Here is a 20217-nt window from a genome sequence, read left to right on the forward strand (position 1 = left end):
TCAGAAAGTTTAGCCTGCATGGACGCCACTTGAGACAACAAACCCTCAACTTTACTCTTTAAAGGAGAGGCAACATTTGCCAAATCAGAAATATGGTGTTCAGTTTCACCCAAACTCTCCATTATATTTTGTAAATCCTGGCGAAGCATGGGTACATCAATCTGCACCTGGCCAATTTTATCGGTGACCAGTTGTGCGGAGGTAGAGATGGCTTGTAGAATTTGCTGAGCAGAATGTGATGCACCACTATGATCAGCATCACCCTCGATAGGCAGAGGAGAGGAGGTGGGGGTGGGGGTGGGGGGGAGAGGTCAGCCACAACCTGATTAGATAATTGAGCTGCCTGAGAGGTTCTGGCAAATATCTCTAGCCTGGCAGCAGCTCCAGTGGCATTTCCAGTTTTCCCCATGTTGACAAAAATAATATGAGGGCACTCCACACACAATTTAAAGTAGAAGACTTTAAATTGTGGGAAAGTAGGCACCCCGACTGCTGGTATTTCATACCCATTCCCATTGGGAAATGTGAATTGTGAATTTAAAGTAAAAAAACAAATATATGCCAATCGCCCAACAACACAGGATGGGGTAACTGTGGTTCAATGTTTGGTCTCACGTGGGTTCGGTCTTATATAAGGTTTTATTTCCTGCCAATAGTCATGTTTATTTTTAACACAAAAACATAAGTCTGGGTTATTGGTCTACAATGCTAAACAAGTATAGATTCTCATTGGTCTCATTTCCATCGCTATAAAATGAGACCAAGCACCTATTAAGGTCATCAGGAGGTTATGAAGCATTCAAAATAACTCATGAACATCTGCAATCTTGAATCAAAATTCAATTACAGCATTTCAATCTGAGTTTTGAAAAGGAATGTCTTGGATCAGAATAAACATTTAAAGTAGAATTAAAAACAAAACCACAATGTCCAGCCATTGCACACATACTGTATACTTGGGGGGAGGAAAAGATTGTGTATTGCAAAACAGTTTGGCAGATGGAATACTTACAGCATGACAGCCGTTTTAGGATCTTACTTTAGTAATCAGTCTTTTACTACCACTAAAATATGTTACTGGCTTTCTTTACTTCATAACGAAGAAAAATTAATAATGAAAATAGTGGTAAAAATAAATACATGTCCCTTATTCCAGTAATATTCTCCATATTTGTTCCATAAATATGCAGCCACCCCTGACAGCCTACAGTATTGCTTGGGTCTAATATAAAATAAGAATATTTATTTCTGTAGAATGAAACAAGGACATTACTTTATTAGGGAGACTGTTTTAAAATGCAAATAACCCAATGAAGCTCTGATACTGTCAGCAACTGCTACACTTTAGATCAGTCACAAATCCGTGAAGGTTGTCGGTGCGAAATTTCAAGGTGAATCAGACAAGAAGAGTCACGATATCAGGGTACCCTACTGCTGTTTTGGCTAACTCGTGGGGAGTAGGTATAATGGATAGATGGCTGCACCAGGTTTTTGGATACAAGCCTACCTTGTGCCTACTGCTCGCCCCTCAGCATTGAGGATGTGTTCGCACACAGAGGCAAATATCCATTAAAATACAGATGTATTGGATGATATCCAATCCAAACTTATGGAAAAAGATTCTCCCATGGCACTGCAGGCAAGGCAGAGTCCTGCTTCATTGTCGCTCAGCTTACTCCGAGACAAAGGTCCTCGCCATACCTCAGTAATGCTCCAATCTTCAGCCAGACTAGCAGGAGCCTGCAGCCCAGGCCAGTCCTGACACTCCGTTCTTCCAGGTCATAGACAGACATGAACAAGCACTTTACACAGACCTAGAGTCAGGCCCTGTTCAGTCAAACATTTAAATGAGCACTGGAACCTTATATATGATAGCCCACTTGTCTGAAGGAGTAGCCTGCCGTGAGCCAACCACTCCAAAGTAGATCTCACATGAGGATGTAGAGGCTATCTGTAATTTAGACAATGTATAACTGGCAGACACACAACAGATCCTCTGATAGGAGAGAATGCAATCTTCCAAACCTTAACACTTAACACCAAACCTTCGCCCCCAATTAATGCAAGCCGAGGAGACCTTCTCTTTCACATAATTTGCCCAAAGCAGTCTTAGACATCTCTCAGCACAATGCCAAAGCATTAGGACTGACATTACTTTATTATGCACCCTGGATAAAACATATCCATAATAAATGCATTGGTTTAAGACATAGCTGGGCACCTAGGGGAACTATGATGGTTCCAGTCCACACTTTGTAAGAAATGAGGCAAAGCAATGCTGGTATACAATGCACCCCTCATTTCCTCACAAGCAGTAACATCACACAGGGTTGTGTCACAGGCCTTCTGCAATAACGCCTCAGCCAAGATGCTGGACAGAGATACAGAGTTCCACTGTCATTTCTGTTCCTTCTCTGGTCTTCAGTGGTTTATCTCCACAGGCTTCTTGGTACGTACAGCTGCTGCTATTACTTATGGAAACGTTGGGAACACAGGTTTCCCTGTCGACGAGCATAATGCCAAAGAAAAGTACAAAGCTATTCCAAGGTGGCAGATAAATTGTGCCGACAGGGGAGTTTTAGGACTTTAGTGAGCCTGTATGCAAGAGTAGTGCTTGGCACTATAGGACAGATGGAGAATGACGAGAAAAACATATGTGACAATTGCTCTACTCACTTTCCCACTATAACCATTGCTGCCCCACTTTCTCTCCTTATCCCATGTCACCCATGACATACAAAAGGTTCCTATCTGGTGCCGAGTCACTTGAGTGCAGTTCTGTTGTCAGAGCAGCTTCCATACAACTGTTCCATGTGGCAGGGACTAAGCAGCGAGCTGGTACCGCCCCATATTATGTGAAATGATCGCTCAGAACGTGGAGCAGCAGCGTGAAATGTATAGTACAGTACAGCACTCTCACAGAATGGGAGAGCAGCATGAACCAGAAAACAGACCTACCTCTCCACACAGGAATAAGTCCTGACTCTGCAAGACACTCACACAAAAAAAACTCTGGCTGGCCAATCAGTATCAAGACAGATGGCAGACTGAGCAGCTCTCATATATACCTTTCTTGCAACTTTGGGTAGTTGATGCTGGTAACTGGCATCATAAGATGTTATTGCTTAGCTGGAATGTCAGGGACTGTTTGCAAGAGAAGTAGGAATAATGCATCTCATGGATTTAGTCTGCTTGAAATAAAAGTCTGTAAATGTCATCTTCCAGACAGTTGTACTTACTAATCTACAGCTCTGAATTTGCTCAGACCTGAAGACTTAACACTTTCATAAAAAATGGTTATTGAATCAGAGTGTGGAGAGAGTGTTAAAACAAAAAGTCAGTATACCCACACGCGATTACATTAATGCACATAGTCTACTGAGGTGGTCCATTTCCTTCAGCTACAGTACATCCAACTAGAAACATGCTGACTAGCTTATGGAGTATTATACTGTAAGGCATGCAGGCTCTATAGCAGCCCACATGTTTTTGTCTTAGTCATTTTGTGTGGAATCCATTACATTATATGTCAGCAGCTATGACACTGCAATGTAGCATTTAGCATGCAGATACAGCCGCAGTTGCACACAGACTATAGGCATGCCGTATATCAGTTTAATTCGCAGAAGCTGCGTGTGCGTCCTATTTATATCACTTTGCGAAGAAGACACATTTGAAGGTGAAAAGTCTCACAAAAAGACGCTCTGTGCTACCGAGTCACGCCACGGCATAGTACGACTACAAGGGCTGTTTAACGCACAAGGAAGTGAAATGTATGTGGACATATCTGTATGCAGCAATTTAGAAGCACTACTTTAATTTTCTGTTCTTTTCTCAAAGTGGTGGGATTTTGATTTGACCGCTCACACTATTTATTACACAGTGTCTCTTTTCCGATTATCCCACAGGATGGCGGATTTAGTGCAGTGGTGAAAACCAGCGCACTTTGTAAATGTAGATTGGTACTTATGGCTTCAACGATAGTAATTCTAAATAGGAGATTAAAAGAAAAAAAAAAAAAAAAAAAAGAGTAAATGTTGGGAAACATTGCATGGGAAAAACTGTTTCAGTCCAAACATTCTCCCCACTTACTGTGATACTCTAGTCAAACTGATACTGCTCTGTGCCATGCTCTGCTTGGTATTTTGATGAACTCTGTCCTGGTCCTGAATATATCCAATCCAGAAAAATGCAAATGATGCAATGATTCCCGGCAACTTAATGAGACATTGCTCTATAAAACATTACCACCTTTCTAGTAAAACTCCAGACTACTTTACAAGATTGTTATTCATCCAAGTTAAACAATATGCAAGTTGTATTTTTAAGAAGAAAGGGAACAAAAATTGGTTGGTGATAAAGATTAGAAACAAGCAATTTAGTGTCGGATAGAAGAGCAGAGGAATTGAATCCTTAGGTAAACTCTTGCGTGCTGAAGAGAACACAGACCTGCAAGTTTGTGATTATGTTACTGTAGAGCAGCATTAAAAAGTTGGAGATGCATTACTTTCATTATAGGAAAAATCTGAGAAGCCTACATAAACAGTTAAAGCACCATGCATATTTTCATAGCAGTTTTAAATGAAAGGGAAAAAGAAGAAACATTATAGAATTAACAGATGTGCACTTACACATTTAGAATATGTATGTGTTATGCCTTCAGCATTGTTCGTTTCATTTGCATTTCTGTGTAAGCTCCGTCTAGTGGCCAGCCCATTATCAGCTTAACTGAACTCTCAGGCCTTCGTAGTTACTTCCCAATGCACCCTGGGTAGGGAATAGTGGAGGCATATGTCTTCGTTTTGTACATGGTCTATTGCAAACGGGATGTAGTTATGATACCGGCTGTCGGCACCAGTATTCCGACGGTAAGTATTGGGGTTAGGGGGAGTGTTAGAGGTTAGGCACTAGGGCAGGGGTGGGCAATAAGCAGCCCTCCAGCTGTTGAACTACAAATCTCAGCATGCCCTGCAACAGTTTTAGCATCGCCAAATAGCAAAACGGTGGGCAAGGCATGCTGGGATTTGTAGTTATACAACAGCTGGGGACTGCTTATTGCCCACTCCTACAGTCGGGGGAGGGTTAAGGGTTTAGCTGTGGGAAGGGGGTTAGGCTGCTTTGAGGGAGGGTTAGGGGTAGTATACTTACGTGGTTGTGACGGGATTGTAATCAATTTGGGATGTCGGAATCGAGATCCGGCATCCCATTTACAACCCCTGCAAACACGTGCATTAATTCCTCCTCTCTGCATAGCATTGATGGCAGGTCTGCTACAGTTCAAAATTCAGTTATTGTATGTGTTACTAAGTTAGTACATTATAACACTGCACTGTTTTCATATGTGTATTCATGCTGTTTGCATACTGTATATGTTTAGGTTTCAGTTTTACCGTATTCTCCTATTACTACAATGAGCACCATTTCTCAGATCTTCACATCTAGATTAGATTATAGTGAAGACAGAACGGTATGTAATATTGTGCACATACATAATATGCAGAGACAGTACAGGAAAATCTCCAGTAATGTGGTTTGTTCTGCAGACTCATGTGATAAATATGTCCACAAAACGCTCCACTGGAGTCATCTATAAATAGTAAAACAGGACTGAAACAGAGAGACAAAATGTAATATTCACAGAGGCAAAAAGAAAGAATATGATACCAAGGAGCAAAGACTTTCACAATATGCATCTGAGCCGTGTACGAGTGAGGTCTTGTCAGATCATTAGCCATAATGTACTTGGTTGCACTCTAAGGTTAATTCCCAAATGCTACCTACATTATGGAATGCTGCATGTTTCATTACCAAACTGTATCATGCTGCAACAATCATAAGTATATTTCCATAGGACGACCAGTATCTCCTCAGAGTCCAGCTTTCTGCTGTTAGAAAGAGGCATAACCTATCAGCAGAGAAAGGCAGTCTTGCGAATAACAAGTATGGGGAAGATGTATTAGGCCATGGTCTGACCAGGGATATGGTCAGTATTTTCATCAGTATTCCTATTTAGAAATGAGGGGAAAGAAGTTGGTTATGGTCTATGTCATTATATCCTCCAATTAATTCACAAAGTGGTTCAGCATACCGGATGATGGTTTGCTGCGAAAGAGGGCACTGTCTTCAGAGAAAGAAGAATAACCTCTTCAAAAATAGGTCTTTTCTGGGCAGTTTGGGAGAAAAGAGGGACACCCGTGGCTAGAAATATATTGAATTTCTTAATATCAGTAATCTTGGCAGGTATTATCTTTTATTTTGTATGGGTACGCTTGTGGCTGTTCTCCAGCTTGGAGTAGCTGTTATTATTATTATCCTTTATTTATATGGCGCCACAAGTGTTCCGAAGAGTCTTACATAGCACATAAAACAAATAAGTGAACAAGAAACAAGTAACTTACAGTACATTACAGGACACTATTTATATACATTGCTGCAATAGCGATTAATAGCACTCACAGTAAGCAGCAGGGAGTTGGTAGTAAAGTGTTAGGTGCCCTTTTGGGGAGTAAGGAGTAGAAGAAAATGTAAAGAGAAGCACATGAGGGAAGAGGGCCCTGCTCATGAGAGCTTACATTCTAAAGGGGAGGGGCAGACAGACAGGCATGACACAGAAGGGGAAGATAGGGAGGAAAGAGCATGAGATGGGTTAGGATGAGCTGTATGCCTAGCAGCTCTTTGGTGTCATACACAAGCTGTTTACACATCAGGACGACGGATCAGCCATCTGGCCGATCCGCCATCCTGACGATTAGTAAGTACATAAACACTTACCAATCGCCTGCGCGATGTGTCACAATTGCACGGGCATTTGCATGTGTATGCCCAGTTGTGTCACCGGCGGCCTGTGCAGCAGGTGAACGGGCGGTCAGCTGACTGCCTGTATACACAGCGCGTCTACCATCGGCTGCAGCACAGACGATGCTATATGTCTGAACAACATCATTCACAGACATATTGTCTGTACATACTGGCCAACGCATACACGATATATCGGCCGTTCACTTGAACGGCCGATATGTCACCAATTGTGTACTCAGCATTACTGCTGGTAACAGAGCCAGGATACTTGTTACAATGTTTGAGGACAACAGCTGCCACCAAGGAGGCAGATGAAGCAATCAGACTACAACAGCAATGACTGTTGAACTCGCTGGACAGCAATGAAGCTGAAAGGTGATGGTAATCGGCAGAACTTCTAAAGAGCCCAGTATTGGTGAAAGACGTCCCTTGAAAGGTATCTTTATCGACATATATCCCCAATCCTGATTTTGTAGTGATAGATGTCACATCCCAATATTCACATACATAAAGAAGGGAAATCTCTCATAGTGTTTAAAAGTTTCAACAGACAATATTTAACATTTAACATGAATTCACAAGATAAGATTACTTCGTACCATATAAAGCCTTCCGAGAAAGGCACACATGTAAAGAGTTTGTGGTGACTAGAGGCTTGGAACGCTAAGGTTGTATTCATCCTTCCCGACTACGTAACCAGGATGAATACAACCTTAGCGTTCCAAACCTCGTCTTGGATGGGGAGATGATAACACAGTTATCGTGGAATACAAACTCCGTTATAGACTGGAAATAGAACCCACAGTTCGCTATAGGCAATTTTGGAAGGGTACCGGCTTACCTGTCCTGGTTTTTTATTAAGCGCACAGATGTGTTCTATTAAAGGGACCTATTAAGGATGTATAATATTTAAAAAGCTATGAAACATTGCAATTATAAAGTAGGGATATAGGGATGAACGATAAATTTGAATATTTATGATTAGATTATGGTTTTGGGTAGTAGTAAGTATTTGAGAAGGATAAACAAGTTGATCTAATTGGAAAGTCACATGATCTCATAGGGGTTTAAATAGGGCTACCAGCACACACTTCCTATACACCTTGACAAAAGACTTAGGTCCAAAACGCGTTGGTGGAGGAAGTGTGCGCACAGTCTGAGACCATAGAAGTTCCTGTGAAGGTTCACGTGCAGGAGATGAGTGGTAAACCCGGGTGCTTTTTAGTCACCACAAACTCTTTACATGTGTGCCTTTCTCGGAAGGCTTTATATGGTACGAAGTAATCTTATCTTGTGAATTCATGTTAAATGTTAATAAATATTGTCTGTTGAAACTTTTAAACACTATGAGAGATTTCCCTTCTTTATGTATGTGAATATTGGGATGTGACATCTATCACTACAAAATCAGGATTGGGGATATATGTCGATAAAGATACCTTTCAAGGGACGTCTTTCACCTATTCAAGGTGAGAACTATATTAGAGGTTTAAAGACTTTGAAGTATTTTGTAAATCAACATTTACCGACAAAGAACTTTTTTCTTTTCTTGAGTACATAAACAGAATCCAGCGCTTGGTGGCCGTGCTCATTTTTTTATATTGGATAGCATATGGTGTGGTGAACCTGAGTTCGGACTCTTGTGACGGAAGGAGCGCAGGTTACATGGTCTATTGTTTGAAAGCCCAGTATTGGTGTCATGACTGCTCCGAGCTACCATGTAGGTTCCTATTACTTCACAAATTGGTAACTGTTTATGAGATGATGATTATGTGGAAGGTTGGCACAGAGCTGATGCAGCCATTACTAACCTTCATCCGTATGCCACACAGTGGGCCTGATTCAGATGTGGATGCAAATGCCATCGCAGCTGTGATTTCTCATGGATCGCAATTGCTAAAATATGCTAAGATGCAGCTCACGCACAAAACCGGAAGCATTAAATGCAGATCAGGCGGCCATAAGCCTTCTGGGTAAGTGTAAGCTGTCGCAGACATTGCGGGTCTCCAGACACACAGAGGGCGCTCCTGCAGTGACCGAACACAGTGGCTACTTTACGGAGGCCCATAAAACAGTGTTTAAACGGTCCGACAAGTCTGCGTTTTTCTTACCTCCCCCAAACACTGATTATTCTGGCACTCATTTTGCGAGTGAATCCTCTGTGTGAGCGTAATTGCAATTCAATTGTTGCTTGTGTGCAATGCGGCTTACACACATGCGTAATAGCAAATAATCACTCAAATATCGGCATTACGTCCACATTTGAATCAGGCCCAATATATACAGACATACAGCAATGCTTTCTCTGTGGCAGCTGCTAACTTCTTGTTTCAGTAAGTAGATTAAAAACTATAAAAGGATGGAAGAAAGAATGGACTGCAAGCTCATGTTTTATAATCGGGCAGGTTTATACAAAAATCACCCCTGTAACACACAATAAAAAGTAGAGCAAACCCCCCCCCCAAAAAAAAGGCATACGTTCATGGCGGCAATGTCCTTTAACATGATTACAGATGTGTCCACATACATCTTACCTCTGTGTGCTACAAGTCGCACTACACAATGCGTGAGAGCTGTGTGACTTATTACCTTCAAATGAGTCTTATTCGCACAGCGATGTGAATAGGACACACAAGCAGCTTCTGCCAATTACAATGATATGCGACTTGCCTATATTCTGTGTGCGACTGTGGGTGCATCTGCATGCGAAATGCTACGGCACAGTGTCAGCAGCTTTGTCACTGTAACGTAGCATTTCACATGCAGATACACCCGCAGTAGCACACAGAATACAGGCAAGCGCTGTGTGAATGACGCATTTGAAAATAAAAAATTGCACGAAAAGATGCTCGTCGCTACAGAGTTATGCCAGGGCATAGCCCGACTAGAAGGGCTGGTTAACGCGCAAGGAGGATAGATGTATGAGGACACATCTGTACCATGCAAACTGAAAAGACTACACCCAGTATTTACAGCATTTCTAAATGCTTCCATCTGTAAATAAAACCATTTCAGCTACGAGAATTGCAGGCAGCGTTTCATGGTGGAGGGAAGAGGGAAAAAGCCAGAGATGTACAGTATGAGAGAATGTAATTTCCATTGATCAGTAGCTTCAGGGGAAAAGGTCTTGTTGCTACTAATGAAAGGGACAATAAATGATTTATTCATACAGATTGGGTCCTGCATTTCCACAGTAACTCCAGGAACACTTATGTTACAGTAACACGACACTGTTTGCGATTCAATGGGAGTAACACAGTTACTCTGTATCACACTTACTGTAGAGGTTTTTATTTACCAGTATTGCCTCTTTAAAACCAGCAACAGAATCCACTGGAGGCTCAGCGAGCGTGACAAACGCCAAGTAGCAAATTTAACACTTAGACTTAATTATCTTCCCATTAAGGGCCTGTTTGAGTCAAACACATCTGCGGCTGCTGTTCTGTATGGCCGCGCCAAGCTACTTACTTCTGCAAGAATGCTTACATGCCCAGCATACTCCCACAATACGTAACAGTTGTGTGTGATTGCATGGTCACCGACCAGTTCCCACCCATAGAAAGTGTGGTTCGTTGACAGACAGATCAATACATATGCCCTGGTTATCTCGATCCGTGTGCCTATGCCTGATCCGTCCTTATTTTGTTACTTTGGCGCATGCTGATATCCAGGAGATCCACCCACAGTTCCACCTGGTCAGACTCAGAATCAGCCCCTAAGCCACATACAGCGGGGAACTAAAAGACACAGAGAACCTTGCACCCCTACTTTGCATGCTAGCAAAGGGAACATTTGCAGATTATGTCTCCATACATAAAGTTTATAGATCTTAAAGCCAAAGCAGTGTTTGTATATGATCAAGTTAGCAGATAGGATGATATACAGAAAGATTTTTATTTCAGGGCACGTTATGTAGTATGAAACAGTTATTTAGGACAAAATTAATCACTCGTCCCTTATAAGATGCATGAAAATATCAGCCTTTTACTCAGGTACAAGATTCTTTTCAGAAATTGGTACTCACTTCCTTCACTTTGGCTGTCTTTGTTTGAATTGTAAACCTGCAATATAAAAGAAACGCAAAATAAAAAACATATAAATGCAACTATTTTCACATATACATAAGGTACTTTTGTAGATTATATAGAATTAGCATTGCCAGAATATCTTAGTGCATTTCAGACTTAAATATATATGCATATATCCTGATGTATTAAGACCAACAAGCTCCCCACTTCATAGGAAACAACCTATTGAATTCAAAACATTTCCATACATTGGAAAAAAATTATACCTTTTAGACCACTTTTATAAAAATCCTGCCAACCAAAGGTTTGGAAATGTAATGGCAAGTAAAGGATGTATTGTATCAGAATGGCATCAGGTTAAGCTTTTGAATGACCATATTATACACAGCTGACACGTCTGCTCAGAGAAAGCACAGAAACAGGATATTGCTCCAAATAGAAGGCTCCTAACTATACCCTCACACATATGTGAAGCTGCAGGAAAATTGCCAAGTACTGGGAAAAGATTATACCTGACCCTAATAATAGTTTCCATTTCCACTTTACCAAAAGCTTATGAAGCTTTTGGACATTTACTTCCCCTATCTCCCGCCTAATACCCTTTTGAACGATAATGGTCATGGCAGCCAAGAAAGATAGATTATGTACATACAGTAATTGGATTACTTCCACCGCTCCTTATTTAGGAACAGTTAAAATGTAAATAAAGAATATGATTTATTTTAAAAAGTGACTCTTCTAAATTTGAGATGGGTGAAGTTATGTTACAAAACATGGATCTCTATACTGAATCCCTTCCTTATCCTAGCCAAAGTAACTTAATGAAAGTTTCCGAGCCCACGGATTGTTGGCTGTTGAGACAACCTGAGTTATATTGGCGATCGATATCTGACTGATGCCTCTGTCTGCATCAATTTGCCAATTTGCCCCCTTTTAACATCTCTTATCCCCACAATCCATCATGGACCCTTTCTGTCCCCACCATCCTTGTTCATTTTTGGGCATGGCTTGTGCGACTTTACATGAATATGGCGTACCGATGACCAACCTATGACTGTCAGATTAACCTTCACTATGAGGCCAGTGGTTCCCAAACTTTTTCGAATAACAGTGCCCTAGAGTAGTTAATCAGCATTTTTTCCACAGCACCCCTGGGCCAAAAGTTTCTTATTGAGAAATTCAGCAAAAATTACATGAAGTATATTGTGCTTATACAGTAAGTCATCCTTAGGTTCAGTTATGTGGTGGTTGACAGGGCTGCGCTTCTTTTTGTCCACATATTTTTTGATTGGAAGCCATTAGCACTGTTTTTGCCGTCCACGGGGCTAGGGAGGTGAGTAGTGCACAGCAAGGGAGGCCTGTGAAAATGTTGCTATGGAGCCCCCATAGGTCTAGTTACAAGCCTAATTTTAATACCTGTTCTATATTGTTTAATACCCCCTTTATAGTAGACATAGTAAAATACTAAAGAAATTTGTTTTTATTTCCCAGGTCCAGCCTTTCACATTGGACTAGAGTGTTCCATGACCCGGGTCTTATGGCGTTACAGTGGACGCTTGTAGATGATGTAATCTCCAAGGACAACTGAAGCCAGCTAATCCGCTAAACCATTACCCAGGTCATTTCTGGGTAGCGACCAGGGTCGGATTCCCGAGCCACTTCACCTGGGATTTTTTTATTTTCAATTACCCTTTTACACCGAGCCGCGACCCGGGTAGATCCAGTAATAATCACGGGTTAATGCGGCAATGGAATAGGTGTAGAATTAATAACTTGCATCTGCAGTCAAGCCTGCTAAACCCTGAGGAAAGCAGGGCCCATAGTAGCATGGGTGGCAGCTACAATGAAGTGTATGGGAAATAGTGATTTGTGAAATTTTTAATATTACTGGAATATAAAATGTATCCGTAAATAGCATCTATTTCTTTAACTTATTCATCACTTGCTCACAATTTATGGTGATTAGCATAGTTTAGAAAAGATTTTATGGACATCATAAACAAATGTTTGGCGTTACAGTACGAAATATAAGGTGGACTGATTAGACAGTACAAAGACTACGCTGTCCTCACAATATGCCAAGCCCATGCCAGTATGGTTTGTTTTGGCAGATTAGCAGAAAAGGTTCAGGGTTTTAATCCATAGATATCATTTCCTGCTGAACAGCTAATTCAGGAAAAACAATGAAACTGGCAAATGTAAAATGTCTCACGTGTGAGATCTGGTCCTGACAGCGTGTTGAATTGTCCAGTTTTGGACATTTCATAATAAGTGAACACCATCCATTTAATAAATACCCATTTCATATAATACAGCATAATGTATCTTTCACTGTATACCACAAAATACATTAGGAGGAACTTTGAGGTGAATTCCGATTTCCTAATCCCAACAGTATAGATTATCCTTTATAAAATGAAAAAGGGTTAAGGTATACTCACAACCTAAATTATGGAAGCAGGACCTGCTGTCATAGCCAAACAACTGATGCTGCTAATTAGAACCGTCTAAGAAAGTCATATGACACACAGTAATAGCGAGCAAGGTCTTGTAAGGTCTATTAAAACATAGCTCAGCAGAAATGTATCTTACGCTTTGTGTTCCTGTAGACCCGATAATTGTTATTTATCATCGCCTTACATGGCAATGAGAAACGAAAGCTGGGTACACACTGAAGTGATATCGTCCAGATATGTCGTTCCAAATCGGATGGAAACAACATATCAGCCAGATTGTTCAGTGTGTATGGCGATATCTTCGGGTCGGCCAATCGGATGATACTGCATGCGGTGCTGAGCAAGGTGACGCCATCCTCCACTATATTGCTCTGACTTCTAACATGTACCGCGGATACGATATGTGGGGAGGAGAACTCTCCCAGAAAAGTGGAGGCTGTAATAGCTGCAAAGGGAGGATGAACTTCATGTTAATGTCCATGGTTTGGAATAAAATGTTTAACATATTTTTGGACAAGTATTGTATATTATCACACACTTACACCCAGTGTGGGAGCTGGAATGAATCAAACAGTCACCAGATACTTCTAATTCTATTTGATATTGCTTTAAGAAATCATACCTATAATTGCTAATAATCGCAGAGGGAAATATCTGAAGTGGAATTTGTTAGCTGTGAATGATAGAACGCAGAGCAGCTGCAGTGTATGATGTCACCACCTGTCTTGCCATTGGTTAAACCCTCAACAGATGTGTGTATACCCTCTGCCAGGACGGACAGAAATCTAAACTACTGTCGCTCTACAACACAAGTACTTAAGTTAGTTTTAGGGGCACTACCCAGTTATTAGAATTAGTAGAAGTAAATTTGCAGATACATTGGTGATAATTTATATACAGCCTTAGTGCTCCATTTTTTTGCACAAAGTTGTGCCATATATGTATTACTTGTTGCCTGCAGCTTCACCCACGATGAAAATCACTTCTGCCAGCATTTTTCTCATTTGAGGTTTTACTAGTTGTATTGCTTGCATAGGGACCCTGTTGTGGGAGTGGCCCATGAGACCAGCAGCACCTACACCCACCACTATACTGGCCTACACTCCTGGAAGTTGCGGGAGCCTCACAATTTTTTGGGTAGCCCCCGCACCCCCAGAAGTGTAGGCAGATCTCCCGCATCCTGCCCACTTCCTAGTGAAGCGGGCAGGATGGGGAGATATAATGGGGAATTTGCCGGTCTGTGAAGAGGGGGCGGGGCTAAGAAACGCTATTTACATCACCAGCCTTGCCCCTCCCAGAACCAGGCTACTCCCGGAAAGTATTATCACAAAGTAGGCAAGTATGCCCATCACTTACACCAATGTTGCTGTGTGCTCTGTGCACAGAAGTGAACACGGGACCAAAGCCCCTCTCCCACCCCCCCTAACTGGCTGCGTGCATGGTGCCACACCTATTTATTGCATTGATAATGTCCATAAATTTGTTTTTGTTATTGCTCATCTTTAACTTGACGGATCGAGATGAAACAAAGTGCAGGTTATAACTAGGAGTTTCCACCACAAAATGATGCAGTTTCATGACAATCAGTTCCAAAGCCTTTGCGCCAACTTGGAACAGACAAACTGACCAGTCATACATGCATACATACATAAATATATATTTTATTAGCAGATTTACCCAGTTTCACCTGGGTAGACCTTAGATATTTATGGTTCTATGTACTGTTCCCATTTCCATCTCACCACTCCAATAAACACATTAATACTTCACCTCTATAGTAGTAATGCATCACTGGTATAGTAAGGGATTACCTTCCCTCATCTATGTACTAACACATTCCACTTCCTCACCACCTTTCCCTTCCTCACCAGTGTTGCAACACATTCAACATTTCTCTCCCTTTAATGTGTAGAAATACAATCTCTTCCTCACACCTGTAGTAACACATTACCCCACCCACCCCTGTAGTAACACATTACCCCCACTTGCCTGTGTTGTAACTAGGGATGTGCAGGCTCGGATAGGTTCGAGTTTGCACGTGGAGTTCGGATTTTTCCCTCCAAAAAAACGGAACTCAGAACGAGGCAAAACGTCATCTTACATGGACGAACATCATCATTCCTGGTCTTTTGTCCAGGAATGATGATGTTCGTCCATGTAAGATGACGTTTTGCCTCGTTCTGAGTTCCGTTTTTTTGGAGGGAAAAATCCGAACTCCACGTGCAAACTCGAACCTATCCGAGCCTGCACATCCCTAGTTGTAACACATTCCCTTCCTTCACCCCATAGAAACATTTCACATTCCCTCTCTCATCTGTGTAGTAACACATTCCACTGTCACATTTTCCTCTTTCACCTCTATAGTATTTTTTTTTTTTTCAAATAGAGGAGCCACACCAACTGCCAATAGCTGAGGGTTAGATGGCACAGCATCTTGCACTTGAAAAAGGATCAAGGAGGATCCGAAACGCGTTGTTCCCATGCTGCTATGCTATCCTATCCACGGAGAACCCCCTGTGGGAGTCTTTGCCGAACCATTCAGGCTAAAGCGCGGTGGTATGTTGTATTACCAGCCTATTACATCAGGACTACACTGTATGGTCACTCACACCACCCACCTTAACGGTAATCTTCAGGGGGACCACTATTGTGCACTTTACGTTGTTATTTGCACTTTCATGGATCTTTTCAGGTTATTTTATTTGTATTTTAATGTATATTGAAGAATGCTTTATGTCTATTTTATCATCCTGTTTTATTTTCATATAATAAAATCGCCTTTTTATTTTTGAAGGCTTATTAGACCTCATTAACTTAAAGGTGATAATACTGAAAATAAGAAATCTACTATACATATGTACATATGTCAAGTGGGAGCACTCTATCCCATAGGTACAATTGCCTCAATATATGAATTTTTGGGTTATGGTGTATAACCCTCTCTCTATGGGAAAGTAAGCTGCACACTGCTTGTTCACTGCGCTTTCTTCTCGCTGACCGATTTAACTTAATGTAATTATTTGTCAGGAGCAATGAATCAATGTTTCAATGAGTGGTAAGAATACCAACAAATTTCTCCACATCTGTATGCCTGTTCCATCCAAACCCCCATCAAGGTCCACACAGAAAATCGTGATTATCCCATTAAAATTGCAACAGTTGAGATGTATGCTTATATAAGCAGATAGACCTGCCATACCAATTTGTGGATGGGATGGGTGGCTGGAGAAAATTGTATTATGATCCAGTTTGCCAGAGGTATGCCCCACATCCCAATTCCAAACTCCCAGAGGTATGACAAAAGAATGGAGAAGAGGTGAAGTACTGTAGGATTTTGATTAAGGAATTATTATTACAATATATGCCCTTGCTCTGCCCCTAATCCTTGTTCTGCCATTCCTAATTAAAACATATGTGTAGGAAACAGAGGTGCCTTGATACATAGCAGTAAAAGAAGCCTGGTTTATAATTTTTTTCTGTTACTATTTTAAATCCATCAATGTCTCCAATGATCGGCAGCTTTGACAAACCACAGGTTAGTATATTTACCCCATAGACTCCATAGTGTTCAGTGATGTGTTAGGTGTAGGAATGGGAAGGTGTGAAATTTTGCAGAGGAATCTGGAAGAATGACATTATTTTGTGGAATAGTTGGGAAATTTTCGCTCATATACGATCAAAACACACAGTTTAGAAAAAGCAGTATATTTGACTTGCATAATTTCTCGTCACGCTCTCAGGACAACCTGATACCCTGCAAGAGAGCAACCACACCTTTTTCATAATGGGTAACGCGGTAACCCCTTTCACACCAGAGCATTCTCTTGATCTAGCATGGCAGTCTTTTGGAATTTACTATCTGATTCTATTATGACATCAATGTGGGCAGGGGCATTTTAAGAGAGGAGGGGGCCCATGTGCAGCCTCAGTTTGTGCCCCCTCCTCTCTCGTGGCACAGTAGATTCTGGCTTAATGCTTAATGCCAGAATCTACTGCACATGCGTGGGTCTCGGGAAAGTGGCACCCGCGCCTTATTCCCGGGGACATCTTTTCTGCACATGAGCGAGTAACCGAGAAAATGGCCGCCGCCATATTCCCTGTGATTTCTGCTGCAGAGCAGCACACTGGAGACTGCTATTGGTGCAGGGTGTGCGGTGTAGGCCCCCTTAGACCCAGGGGCCCATGTGCACCACACACCCTGCACCCATTATAGATACGCCGCTGGAGGTGGGTACAGGAAATACAAAGGATGATATAAACTATGTATCATGGGCATTTTTCTTCTATGGGAGGGTCCAAAATCAGATTCAGGTGTTTAAACATCTGTAAGGATTTTGGGGTTGATGTATCAAGCATTGAAAAGAGTGGAATAGTGAACCAGTGGAGAAGTTACCCATAGCAACCAATCAGCTTTGAAGTAGCATTTATCAAGTAGAGTCTTTAAAATAATAGGTAGGAGCTGACTGGTTGCTATGGGCAACTTCTCCACTGGACCACTTCTCCACACTTTTCACTGTTTGATACATAAACCCCTTTGTGTAGTTTTGACTATAGTAATATAGGAACTGATGTCATGTACATTTTTCTCTCAATAACAATAGATGGCATCTTTCCTGTGACCTTACATTTTATTTTTTTTAATTCTTACAATTTACGATAAGTTGTACTGTACACTATGCCATTTAAATAGATATTAGAAGTCGCTGAAGAGTTCTGTGACCATATAAAAGTACAATGCTATAAGCTTGTAGAAATCAGAGGTGGTATCTAACATGACTATTGGGAGATCAGTTGGGCCATGGTACTACTGGGTACAGCTGGGAGCGTAGCCATGTCCCATTTGGGAATAATTTACAGTAATTTGTATATTATTCCTGATAATTAACAAGTTTTTCTAAGTGATGGACAGAATTCACTGTTACAACAGATGTTCTTTACAGGAATTTATACATACTTCACACCATGTGTGTGTTAATGATAGATCTTCCATATCGGCATAAAAGTTGCAAGTCAAAAAAAAATAAAAAAATACCCCAAAAACACATTCCGCTCATACACAAAAAACAAACAAACAAACAGGTGATTAGTGCATCACCCCTTCTGTACAGATCCAACATGTTTTACTCTCCATGTCTCCTTTCATATATATAATTAGTAACAGCAGAGAGCTTGTCACTCTTCCAAAGCCTTTAATCACTATTAAAGTATATTCTATAGCGATCAACTACGATGCTTTCTGGGGTCATATTGTTTTCACTGCCCTAATTAGATTCAAGCCCACGTTTCATTAAAAAGGGCAGGAAACCCTCTGCACATCCAAAGCAGAAGTTGCCTGGGACCCTTGCCAGCCTTCTGGCTAACTCAGTTATATAACAAATATTTTAGAACTTACAAGAGGAAAAACAAGAGCTTGAAAAAGCACAACAGAGGTGTCAGTCCTAGCCATCAAGAGAAAAATTTCAAGGCTTGAGATTGTACAGCGGAAAAAATGTTCAGCAAAGCAATCTGAGCGAGACAGAGTCTCAGCAATAATTTACAGTATCTAAAGGTCAACCGGTCAGGAGAAACTAGGTTTTACTTCTACAGTATGAAGCAAATTTTATAGATCAGCATTTTAGTCTTGATAAATTGCAGCAAAAGTTGCCTGTACAAAACAAAAGGGGGGGCAGACATGGAGGTAGAGATGGTCAATAAATAGAACAAGATTCAGGCAGACTGTTGCTGGCGAGAGCAAGTTGCAGAATCCCCACGCCAGCCCACCCGCCCTTCCGAGCGTCCCACACAATCACAGATGTCTACTGCTTACTGTAGTCAGGCAGCTAGACACAGCAACGTAAGCAACCAGCAACTGTAACCTAATTTTAGAAGATGTGCGGCTCTCGCCGCCTAAAAATAATATAATGTAATCACAGTAACCTCTAACAGTTCTGTTAATACTTCAAATAATCTAATCAGTTCTCCTTCCCAGGGAAATTGCATTAAAATCAGATGGAAGAGTGAAAATAGGAAGAAAATGCTTTAGGACATTCTAAGCCGAAGTTATTTTCTGCATATATCGGAGCTTTGCTAGTGCAAAACAAATCCCACTGAATCTGAGTGGTAGTCAGAATCTAGAGCCTATTCTTAACATACTGCTCTGACAGCAAACATACAATACTTCCTGTGGTTGGCTCCACAGACCAGAGTCACGCCAGTAACTGACATGAAAATCAGAATGAGCACATAAGAGTCTCTGTTCCACCCTGCAATGACATTTCAGTCTACTATACTAGCAGTGTAGATTAAACAGTTTAGCTTAAAATATGAAATATCATAAATACCTCTCTCAACATATAAATGTATCCTGCTAGAGATTTCAGAACTTTTACTTTAACTTGTATTTAGCAGTTTATTGAGGTATAATAATAACCCCAATAAACACCAGACTTCTCTTTTAAAACATTTATTGTTTCATAATATAAACGTTTCACTTACGATCCCTTCCACTGGATTATATATATATATATATATATATATATATATATATACACATATATACACACATACATACATATATATATATATATATATATTAGGGGTGTGCACCGGCCACTTTTCGTGTTTTGTGTTTTGGTTTTGGATCTGGATCTTTCTTCGTGTTTTGGATCTGGATTGGTTTTGCCAAAACCACCCTTCCGTGTTTTGGGTTCTGGGTTTTGTGTTTTGGATCTGTATTTTTTTTTTAAAAAGCATAAAAACAGCTAAAATCACAGAATTTGTTGGTTTCTCTGCTCCTATGCTATTATTAACCTCAATAACCTTAATTTCCACTCATTTCCAGTCTATTCTGAACACCTCACACCTCACAATAGTGTTTTCATGTCCAAAAGGTTGCACCGAGGTAGCTGGATGACTATGCTAAGCGACACGAGTGGGCGGCACAAACACGTGACCCA

The 20217-nt window shown here is 41.0% G+C and overlaps 1 protein-coding gene across 7 annotated transcripts in view; it reads right to left on the minus strand.

Moving 5' to 3' along the window:
* Positions 1-20217, minus strand: part of ARHGAP26 (Rho GTPase activating protein 26) — a 629130-nt gene that overhangs the window by 352299 nt on the left and 256614 nt on the right. For all 7 annotated transcript variants that reach the window (XM_088444111.1, XM_088444115.1, XM_088444112.1 and 4 more), the window contains exon 12: positions 10823-10859. In XM_088444111.1, the coding sequence (XP_088300237.1) occupies positions 10823-10859 (37 nt within the window). The remainder of the gene's footprint in view (positions 1-10822; positions 10860-20217) is intronic.

This window comes from Taudactylus pleione, unplaced genomic scaffold (assembly GCF_031769625.1).
Source record: "Taudactylus pleione unplaced genomic scaffold, aTauple2 ptg000349l, whole genome shotgun sequence".
In the NCBI taxonomy this organism is placed as follows: domain Eukaryota; kingdom Metazoa; phylum Chordata; class Amphibia; order Anura; family Myobatrachidae; genus Taudactylus; species Taudactylus pleione.